Source organism: Mesoplodon densirostris, chromosome 19 (assembly GCF_025265405.1).
Source record: "Mesoplodon densirostris isolate mMesDen1 chromosome 19, mMesDen1 primary haplotype, whole genome shotgun sequence".
NCBI classification, from domain to species: domain Eukaryota; kingdom Metazoa; phylum Chordata; class Mammalia; order Artiodactyla; family Ziphiidae; genus Mesoplodon; species Mesoplodon densirostris.
The window spans coordinates 6,169,041-6,179,721 of record NC_082679.1 but is presented as its reverse complement, the minus strand read 5'-3'; the positions used below and the strand labels follow the sequence as shown (position 1 = coordinate 6,179,721).

Genomic DNA, 10,681 nt, shown 5'->3' with positions numbered 1-10,681 from the left:
CCTGCGGACAGAGGTGTGGGAGGGACAGGCTGTGGACAGGGATCCGGGAGACGCCTTTGGGCTGTATTTGCTGCTTGTGACCCTCACCAGGGCCTCATATGGAAAGTAGAAGTGGTTACCCTCCAAGGTCCACGCAGCTCTGGCAGCATGTGGGTGCTGAGTTCCTCTTTTGTGGTCGGTTACCTTCTGACCTCAGCTCTGGGCTTCCTGTGGGGGCTTCCTCTCAATCCTGTGACACAAAGGTCCCATCACTCTTACCCCAAATATGCTGCTATTGCCACCACCGCTGCTGCTGTCCCTGCTGTGGGCAGGTGAGTGGGCTTCAGGGAGAGGGGTGGGCAGGGCAGGGGCTGCGGCTGATCCTCGTTCCCCCGCAGGGTCCCTGGCTCAGGATGGCAGATTCTGGCTGGAGGTGCAGGAGTCCGTGGTGGTGCAGGAGGGCCTGTGTGTCCGCGTGTCCTACTCCTTCTACTATCCCCGGGAAAAATGGAACAGCTCTGTCCCAGCTCACGGCTACTGGTTCCAGGAAGGGGCCAATGTGAATCTGGATGCCCCAGTGGCCACAAACAACCCCGGTCGTGAGGTGCTGACGGACACCCGGGGCCGATTCTACCTCCTTGGAGACCCCCGGAACTACAGATGCTCTCTGGACATCAGAGATGCACAGCGGCGGGACACAGGGAAATACTTCTTTAGGGTGGAGAGAGGGTCTTATGTGAAATATAGTTATACACAGAACCTACTCTTCCTGCATGTAACAGGTAAGGATGGTGTCAAGGAGAGGACACACAGACACAGGGGCCCTGAGGGCCCCCAGGGCAGGGTTGGGAGGGGACCCCCTGTCTTATCATCCTGGGAGGGGCCCAAGGGGACCTAGGAGGACAGGACGCTGCGGCTGGCCTGGGGCAGAGACAGCTCTGAGGGGCATGCTCGGGGTCCCCCCTCCAGGGACTGGGTCTGTTTCTCTCTCCTCTTCAGCTCTGACACAGACACCCGACATCCATGTCCAGGGGCCCCTAGAATCTGGCCGCCCCGGGAATATCACCTGTGCAGTGCCATGGGCCTGTGAGAGGGGGACACCCCACACCTTCTCCTGGATCGGGGTTGCCCTCACTTCCCTGCACCCCAAGAGCCGCCATTCCTCAGTGCTCACCCTCACCCTGGGGCCCCAGGACCATGGCACCAACCTCACCTGTCGAGTGACCTTCCCCGGAGCTGGCGTGAGCACAGAGAGCACCATCAGGCTCAACGTGTCCTGTGAGCGCGGGGCCAGGACGCGGGGTCCCTGAGGGCGGAGGGCGTTGGGGAGGGGAGGGAGGGCCTGGGCTACTGCTTGCCTCAGCAAGCCCTGCTGAGCCCTGCGAGCTGGAACTGGGGAGGAGGGAAAGAGGACACTGCTCCACCCTTTTCCTGTTTCTAATGTTTCTGGGGGAAAAGGGCCAAGGCCTACCTTCCTGCCACCGGAAAGGGGACAGTTATGTCTGTCTGTCCAGATGCACCCCAGAAGCCGACCATCAGAGTGTTCCGGAAAGAAGGCACAGGTAGGTCTAAACCTCTCTTCTCCAGGGGTGTGGTGGAAGTGGAAGTGTCTCTGCTCTTCGGAGCAGAGGTGGGGTTCAGAACTCAGGCGGCAGAGAGGCTCAGGCCTGGGGTGGGGACAGCAGAGGTGGGAAAGCCGCCACCGGCTCATCAGCTTACAAACTGGCCTCCCCCTTTCGCTGACCCTGCTCTCATGAGGTATCACGTGGCCTCTTCCTTGTCTGTTGGACGTGGCTGTCCCCACTGCCAGGGCTGCATCCTTGTCCCATATCCTGCCCTCATTCTCCTTAGGATCTAGACCCCACCTACTCCTTCAGTTTCCTTCCCTCATTTTAATGTTATTGTTTAAAATAGTAAGCCTACGGGACTTCCCGGGTGGTCCAGTGGTTAAGACTCCACGCTCCCAATGCAGGGGGCTCAGGTTCGATCCCTGTTCAGGGAACTAAGATCCTGCATGCCACATGGCACAGCCAAGGTAAATAAATAAATAAAACAAAAAATAAAACGTAGTTTAAAAAATAAATAAAATAGAATAATAAGCATACAATGTGTGTTAGCTCAGGCTGCCATAATAAAATACCAGAGACTAGGTGGCTTAAAAAATAGGAATTTATTTCTCCCAGTTCTGGAGGCTGGGAAGTCTAAGATCAAAGTGCTGGCTGATTGGGTTCCTGGTGAAGGCTCACTTCCTGGCTTGTACATGGCTGCTTTTTGTCTACGTTCTCTGGTATCTCTTATAAGAACACTGATGTCATCGTGAGAATCTCAATCTCATGACCACATCTATCCCTAATAACTTCTCAAAGACCCATCCAAGTACCTCAAAGTACCATCATACTGGAGGTTAGGACTTTGACCTATGAATTTGAGGGGAACATAGTTCAGTCCCTAGCAAAATTTAATAAAAATAAAATAGTTTCAGCACTTGTGTATCTCCCCTCTTGGTTATCTTTTCGAATATAACCGACACATATACATTTTAAAACACACACACATATGCAGACCATACTACCCACATGCTTTGCGTCTCTATTATTATTTTTTAATAAACTTTCCATGTGGAGTAATTTTAGACTCACATGGTACAGAGACTTTCCACAAATCTCTCACCTCATCATTAAAATCCTCCATCCACATGGCATATTTGTCACAACAAAGGAAGTGACGTTGGTACCTTTCTACAAACTGAACTCGCCTTCTTCTCAACCTTGGCATATCTCGGAGATTTTCCTGTATCTGTGCATAGGAAACCTTCTTCGTTCTTAGTGATGACCCCATGGCTTTCCAACTAGAAGTATATTATAAGATAAAGTACTTAACAGGTCTCCTGTTAGTGGAAAACTATGGTGTTTCCAATCCTTTGCAAAGACAAGACAAATGTGTGGGTCTGGAAGATAACTTTTGAGAGAGAAGAAAGTCCTAGATCAAAGGGTATGTTTGTAATTTCTACAGATATTGCCAAATGGAGCTACATGGAAGTTGTTCTGTTTACACTACCCCCTGCTATGTGTCTATTTCCCTGCTAAACATTTTAATCCTTGCTGATTCCATAAGTGAATACACTATCATGTTAACTTGCATTATCATTTTGTGAACAGGTTGAGTATCTTTCACTGTGTTTAAAAACCATGTGTATTTCTTTTTTTTTTTTTTTTTTTTGCGATTCGCGGGTCTCTCACTGTTGTGGCCTCTCCCATTGCGGAGCACAGGCTCCGGACACGCAGGCTCAGCGGCCATGGCTCACAGGCCCAGCCGCTCCGCGGCATGTGGGATCTTCCCGGACCGGGACACGAACCCGTGTCCCCTGCATCAGCAGGCGGACTCTGAACCACTGCGCCACCAGGGAAGCCCCATGCGTACTTCTTTGTGGTCTTTTTCTTGATGATTTGAAGAAACTCTTTTCATATTAACTCAATCATCTGTGTATTAGTTGAAAGGATTTATTTCCAGCCTAATCGTGGGCTTTTGACTTAGTGTATGGTGATTTTGCTAGGCAAAAACATGCCCTTTTTCTTGGCCGCACCGTGTGGCTTGTGAGATCTTAGTTCCCCAACCAGGGATCTAGCCCATGCCCCCTGCAGTGGAAGCACAGAATCCTAACCACTGGACCGCCAGGGAACTCTCGCCATTTTTTTTTTTTTAAGTTGCATCCAGTGATGTACTGGGATTAGCTCTTACTGGTTGGTGAGAGCCAGTTGTGCAATCGTGTCCATCTTTTCCCACTTCTGGGTTCAGTGGCTTCAAATTAGGTGCTTGAAATTGGCCAAGATGGGAGTTTTTACACAGAGGAAATTGACAAATGCTACAAAAAAGGAAGATATGAGCCATTAGGCAATAGAAGAAACATAGAGACAGACAGGCAGACTGAAGCTACCTTTCTCTCTGTCTTGCCAGGACCTGAAACTCTGGGCAAAAGCCTATCTCTCTCAGTCCAGGAGGGCCAGTTCCTACGCCTGGACTGTGTTGCCGACAGCAACCCTCCTGCCATGATGAGCTGGACCCGGGGGAGCCTGACCCTGAGCCCCTCAAATTCCTCGAACCCTGGGGTCCTGGAGCTGCCCCGGGTGGAACTGGGGGACCATGGGCAATATGTCTGCCGAGCTCAGCATCCGTTGGGCTCCAAGGAAGCATCTCTGAGCCTCGTTGTGAAAAGTGAGTTGGAACACACCTGAGGGAAGGACGCCTGGTTCTAGGAGGGGAGAGTCTCCTCTGATCTCTCCCATCTCTCCCCACAGACGCCCCGCAGCTGCTGGGACCCTCCTGCTCCCAGGAGGATGAGGGTCTGCACTGCGACTGTTCCTCCCGAGCTCAGCCGCCCCCCTCCCTGCGCTGGAGGCTGGGGGAGGGGCTGCTGGAGGGGAATTTCAGCAACGCCTCCTTCAAGGTCACCTCCAGCTCGGCTGGGCCCTGGGCCAACAGCTCCCTGAGCCTCCGCGAGGGGCTCAGCTCTGGCCTCAGACTCAGCTGCGAGGCCCTGAACGGCCACGGGGCCCAGAGCGCCACTGTCCTGCTGCTGCCAGGTCTGGGAGCTATGAAGGGCCGTGTCCGGGGAAAGGGGACACACGAGTCTGCATCCTAGAAGATACTGAGAGGGAGAGAAATGGGCCTGATTCAGGGCAAAAGGGAAACTAGAGTTCAGGGTACTCTGTCGGTTGGCTGGGGTGGGGGCTGGGGACACAGGAGGCTACAGTCATATAGAAGGATGGGGGACAAAGGACAGAGTCCTGGATAGAAGTGGGCACACTCGTGGGTCATGGATTTGAGAAGGCTGGTCACTTAGGTGCCTGCTTAGGGAGACTGGAGGTCACCTCACGTCTCTTATCTGCAGGGAGGCCAGCACCCAGGACCGGTGTGGTCTGGGGGGCCGTCGGGGGATCTGGCGTCACAGCCCTGCTAGCTCTCTGCCTCATCTTCTTTGTGTGAGTGGTGGCCCCAGTTTGGGACAAGACTTCCCGAGGTGGTGGTATGGGGGGCAAAGGGCAAAGGAGGGGGAGACTCAAAGAATTTTTCAAAACTCAAAGCTCCGAGCTGAGCGCCCTGGTAGAGTGATGAAGCCAGGAAGGAGGGCAGTTAGTTGAAGCGGCATCAGGAATGTAGCCTCCTGACATCCTGGCCAAGTGTGGACTCTGGTGCCAGCCGTCCTGGAGGAGGGAACAGGTGTTCTGGTCATGGTCTCTGCAGCTGGACGCCAGCCTGCATTCAGTCAGTCCTTCTCGGCTCCGTGCAGTGAGTCCACCAAGCTGAAAGGCCCTGGTCTCCCTTTTCAGAGTGAAGATCTACAGGAAGAAGTCAGCGGAGAAGGCATCAAGCAGAGATGGCGTCCGTCCAGCGTTGAGTTCCATCTCTCTGGTGTGTGATGTGGGCAACTTTCTATCCAGTGTCTCCACTGGACACCTCTCCCCCAACAGGGGCCATAGCAGCTTACTCAGTACCTCAAAAAATGAGTTCCTCCTCCCCACCTCCAAATTTCTTCTTCCTCCTGAATTTCCTGTTGCACCCTCTCCTCGTCCCCCTCCATCACTTCCCAGAGCCAAGAATTGCCCAAGTCCTGTCCATCTTCCTTTTAGCAAAGCTCATCTCCCTTTGGCCCCTTCCCTGCTGAGCCCTCACCTTCTGTCTGTTGGGTTGCTGGCTTCATCTCTCCTCCCCAAACAAGCTCTCGGCAAGAAATTCCCCTAACAGCTGTCCTTCGGTCACCCTGTGCTTGCTCCCCACCGTCTAGATCCAACAGAAATATGATGCGAGCCATGTATATAACGTAACACTTAGCCACGCTAAAAAAGTAGAAAGGAACATGAGATCAATTTTAATATAATATTTTATTTAACCCAACGTAGCCAAAGTGTTATTTCAAACATCATGTCATCAACAGTCAACATAAACATACAAATTATTGAGATTTCTTTTTCTTTCTTTCTTTCTTCCTCTTTTTCTCCCTTCTTTCCTTCCTCTGTTTTCTTTCTTTCTTCCTTCCTTCCTCCCACCCTCCCCCTGCCCCTTTCTTTCTTTCTTTTTTAAAAAAATTTATTTATTTTTGGCTGCATGGGTCTTTGTTGCTGCACACGGGCTTTCTCTAGTTACAGTGCGTGGGGGCTACTCTTCATTGTGGTGCGTGGGCTTCTCATTGTGGTGACTTCTCTTGTTGCGGAGCATGGGCTCTAGGTGCAAGAGCTTCAGTAATTGTGGCTCACAGGCTCAGTAGTTGTGGCTCTTGGGCTCTAGAGTGCAGGCTCAATAGTTGTGGCTCATGGGCTTAGTTGCTCCATTACATGTGGGATCCTCCAGGGACCAGAACTCAAACCCATGTACCCTACATTGGCAGGTGGACTCTTAACCACTGTGCCACCAGGGGAGCCCCTCTTTCTTTCTTCCTTCCTTGGTTCCTTCCTTCATTTCTTTCTTTCTTTCTCTCTCTCTCTCTCTCTTTCTTTCTTTCTTTCTTTCTTTCTTTCTTCTTTGACTTTGAACTCCAGTATGCATTTTGTACTCACAGCACATCTTTGTTCTGACTCACCACATTTCACGGGCTCAAGAGCCACGTGTGGCTGGGGGCTCCTGCACTGGACAGCGCAGGCCTAGGAAATCAAGACCAAATTCTTCAGTCTGGTGTTCTGTGATCTGTCCTCTGCCAAGTTCTCCAGCCGGCATCCTGTCTCTCCCCACAAAATGAGCTTATTATATTCTATGATATTATGATTTATAATAAGAAATATATATTTGGTCTTTATCCCCTATTCCTGGCACAGAGCTCCTAGAACCCTTGAACTTTCCTGTGATGGGAGTGATAAAGGTATCTCTTGTTATATTCATGGGGTGACTTTTGGGAAGCACCTAAGGATGGGGGCTGGTTGCTGGGAGAACCAACCATGCAGTTGGGGGATTGGAACTTTCAGTCCCACGCCCTGACCTCCAGGGATAGGAAAGGGGCTGGAGGATGAGTTCAATCCCCAAGGGCCAATGATTCAGTCAATCATGACTATGGAATGAAGCCTCCATAAAACCCCTCAAAGTATGGGGCTCAGAGAGCTTCCAGGTTGGTGAACAAGTGGAGATGTGAAGAGGATGATGCAATCAGAGAGGCATGCACCCTTTCCCTATACCTTGCCCTACACATCTCTTCCATCTGGCTGTTCCTGAGTTATAGCCTTTAATTTAAAAAAAACAGCTAATTTAATAAGTGAAATATTTCTCTGAGTTCTATGAGCTGCTCTAGCAAATTAATGGAATCTGAGGAGAGGGGTTGTGGGAATCTCTGATCGACCGCTGTCTGGTCAGAAGCGTGGGTGAGAATCTGGGACTTGTGATTGGCATCTGAGGTTGAGGGTGGGGCAGTCTCTTGGGACTGAGCTCTTAACAGTGTCAGAATTGAGCTGAATTGTAGGACACCCAGCTGGTGCTGCAGACATACTTGTTGGTGTGCAAATCCCCCCGCCTCTGCCCCATATTGTAAGTGGTTCCAGGATCCTTATATCTCCAGGCAGGGCTCACTCTTTGTGACTTTGTGCATTTGCATTCGAGATTTACTCTGTCCTGATCCCATTTGCACTGGTCAAGCCCTCAGTCATCTTTCTTGCCCCAATTAATTAATTAATTTTTTAATTGAACTATAGTTGATTTACAATATTGTGTTAGTTTCTGGTATACAGCAAAGTGATTTCTATATATATATTCTTTTTCAGATTATTTTCCATTACAGTTTATTAAGAGATATTATACATAGTTCTCAGTGCTATACAGTAGGACCCTGTTGTTTATCTGTTTTATATGTAATAGTGTGTATCTGCTAATCCCAAACTCCTGATTTATCCCTCCCTGCCTCCCCTGTAACCATAAGTTTATTTTCTGTCTGTGAGTCTGTTTCTGTTTTGTAAATAAGTTCTTTTGTATCATTCTTTTAGATTCCACATATAAGTGAAATCATATGATATTTGTCTTTCTCTGTCTGACTTACTTCACTTAGTATGATAATCTCTAGGTCCATCCATATTGCTGAAAACGGCATTATTTCATTCTTTTTTAAATAATTTATTTTATTGAAGTATAGCTGATTTACAATGTTGTGTTAATTTCTGCTGTACAGCAAAGTGATTCAGCTTTATATATATATGTATATATATATATATATATATATACATATATATATATTTATATACACACATTCTTTTTCATATTCCTTTCCATTATGGTTTATCACTGGATATTGTTTTTTTTAATTAATGAACTTATTTATTTATTTTTGGCCGCGTTGGGTCTTCATTGCTGCATGTGGGCTATCTCTAGTTGCGGCAAGCGGGGGCTACTCTTTGTTGCAGTGCATGGGCTTCTCGTTGCAGTAGCTTCTCTTGTGGCAAAGCATGGGCTCTAGGCGCACAGGCTTCAGTAGTTGTGGCACGTGGGCTCAGTAGTTGTGGCGCACGGGCTTAGTTGCTCCGTGGCATGTGGGATCTTCCCGGACCAGGGCTCAAACCCATGTCCCCTGCCTTGGCAGGCAGATTCTTAACCACTGTGCCACCAGGGAAGCCCTATCACTGGATACTGAGTATAGTTACCTGTGCTATACAGTAGGACCTTGTTGTTTATCCATTCTATATATAATAGTTTGCATCTGCTAATGCCAAACTCCCAATCCATCCCTCCCCCACCCCTCCCTCCTTGGCAACCACAAGTCTGTTCTCTATGTCTGTGAGTCTGTTTCTGTTTTATTTCATTCTTTTTTTATGTCATGCCAATTTATGTCATTTAAATATTCCCCTGCCCTATACCAGACCGACTGTCATCACGCATCCCTGTAATAACCACAGGCTTGTCCCCACCACACTGTGAGCCCTTGGAGGGTAGTGCGGGTCTCCTGCAGACCTCTGTGACTCTCACCCACAGCACCCTGCTTCGGTCCCTCAAGTCACAATTTGCAATTCGATAAGTTTTGAGTGTGCAACAATTTCATACAGTCTCCTTGTCCTCATAGACTGTCCAAGGTCAGGGATCTTGTCTGTGGAAGAATCACTTCACCTTGCTCACTCAGTCTGTTTTCCTAACTGTAAAATGAGGATAACACTTATATCATCCATGGAGGGAAGTTGTAAGCATTCAGTGGGGTGAGTAATAAGAAGAACAGACCACTATGATTAAAGGAATGAATGAATGAGTGAGTGAATGAATGAGTGAATCCTCAGGAAATGGGTGTGAAATGGATAAGGGAATAATTGCCCCCCTCAAGCCCCAGGTTCCCTTCTCCAGACCTCACCAGCCAGCTCTGAAGCTCTTCTCTCGTCCCACTCAGGGTCACCCCAATGAATCCTGTTCAGACAGCCCCTCAGACTACCAGACTCCAGCTCCGGCCACCTCCACCTCAGGGAAGGAGCAGGAGCTCCATTATGCCACCCTCAATTTCCAAAGGCTGAGGACCCACAACTTTCAAGACCAGGACACCACCGAGTACTCAGAGATCAAGATCTGGAAATGATGCCCTCGCCCCCAACCCCAGAACCAGGCTGGAGCCCAGAAAATGCATCTCTGAAGAAAATGTGTACCAGGCACCGATTCTTGAAGACTTGACTGCCCTCTGAGCCAGAGCTTATAAATGAGAAGGTGAAGCTCCTTGGAGTGGCTAAAGGTCACAGAGAGTCCTAGGTTCAAATCCAGGCCCTGGTAACCCTAAGGGTGTTATATCAGGCAAGTCACTTTAGCTCTCTGTGCTTCAGTTTCCTTCTCTGTAAAATGGGGATAATATCCATTAGGGACATTGTTTAGTGGGAAAAATGCACTTTGGGAGTTGTTAACTACCTTGTTATGTGTTAAGTTTACCTCAGGATGGAGGGAGATGTCAGCTTTTGGCTCTACCACGTATTTCTATTTTGCCTGACTGTTTTTAAGAACATGAATTATTTTTTGTTTGTTTGTTTTTCTGGGAGGGAGGAGATAAAACATGTATTTTTTTTTAAGTAAATCTAAAGTTACCTCTCTGGATGGAGATGACATTTCCCAATACATGTATCTAACAAAGGACACCCAGAATATATAACGAATATAGTTTTTTAATAATAAATAATTTTAAAATAAATTTGAGGGCTTCCCTGGTGGCACAGTGGTTAAGAATTCACCTGCCAATGCAGGAGACACGGGTTCAAGCCCTGGTCCGGGAAGATCCCACATCCCACGGAGCAACTAAGCCCATGCGCCACAACTACTGAGCCTGTGCTCTAGAGCCCGCGAGCCACAGCTACTGAACCCGCGTGCCACAACTACTGAAGCCAGCATGCCTAGAGCCCGTGCTCCGCAACAAGAGAAGCCACCACAATGAGAAGCCCGCGCACCGCAACGAAGAGTAGCCCCCGCTCACCCTGACTAGAGAAAGCCCGCATGCAGCAACAAAGACCCAGTGCAGCCAAAAACAAATAAATTAAAATAATAATAATAATAATAAATATATATATATTTTTTAAATAAATTAATTTGAAAAAAAATTTAAAGGGCTATGTAAAGAGCTTCCACAAATCAATTAGAAAAAGGCAGACAACCGAAGAGAAAGACAAGTTAGTCAAATGGCCAATACACATACAGAAAAGCATTCAACTTCTGTAGCTGTCAAGGAAATAAAAATTAAAATCACAATGGTGCCAACTGCATAGTTACACTGGCTAAG

The 10,681-nt window shown here is 48.5% G+C and overlaps 1 protein-coding gene across 1 annotated transcript; it reads left to right on the top strand.

Annotated features, from left to right (window-relative positions):
* The first annotated feature begins 265 nt into the window (after nucleotides 1-265).
* Nucleotides 266-9,502, top strand: LOC132479527 (sialic acid-binding Ig-like lectin 5). Its single transcript, XM_060083049.1, has 8 exons — nucleotides 266-761; nucleotides 949-1,257; nucleotides 1,494-1,541; nucleotides 3,934-4,191; nucleotides 4,275-4,559; nucleotides 4,868-4,958; nucleotides 5,307-5,388; nucleotides 9,320-9,502. Exons 1-8 carry the CDS (start codon nucleotides 266-268, stop codon nucleotides 9,500-9,502), a joined length of 1,752 nt encoding a protein of 583 aa, XP_059939032.1.
* Nucleotides 9,503-10,681: the final 1,179 nt, after the last annotated feature.

Bases quoted from the DNA above. Each gene is read 5' to 3' on its own strand.
- LOC132479527 (XM_060083049.1), top strand. From the start codon at position 266: ATGCTGCTATTGCCACCACCGCTGCTGCTGTCCCTGCTGTGGGCAGGT. The intron at 762-948 runs GTAAGGATGGTG...TCCCCCCTCCAG, and splicing joins ACTCTTCCTGCATGTAACAG to GGACTGGGTCTGTTTCTCTC. The intron at 4,959-5,306 runs GTGAGTGGTGGC...CTCCCTTTTCAG, and splicing joins CTCTGCCTCATCTTCTTTGT to AGTGAAGATCTACAGGAAGA.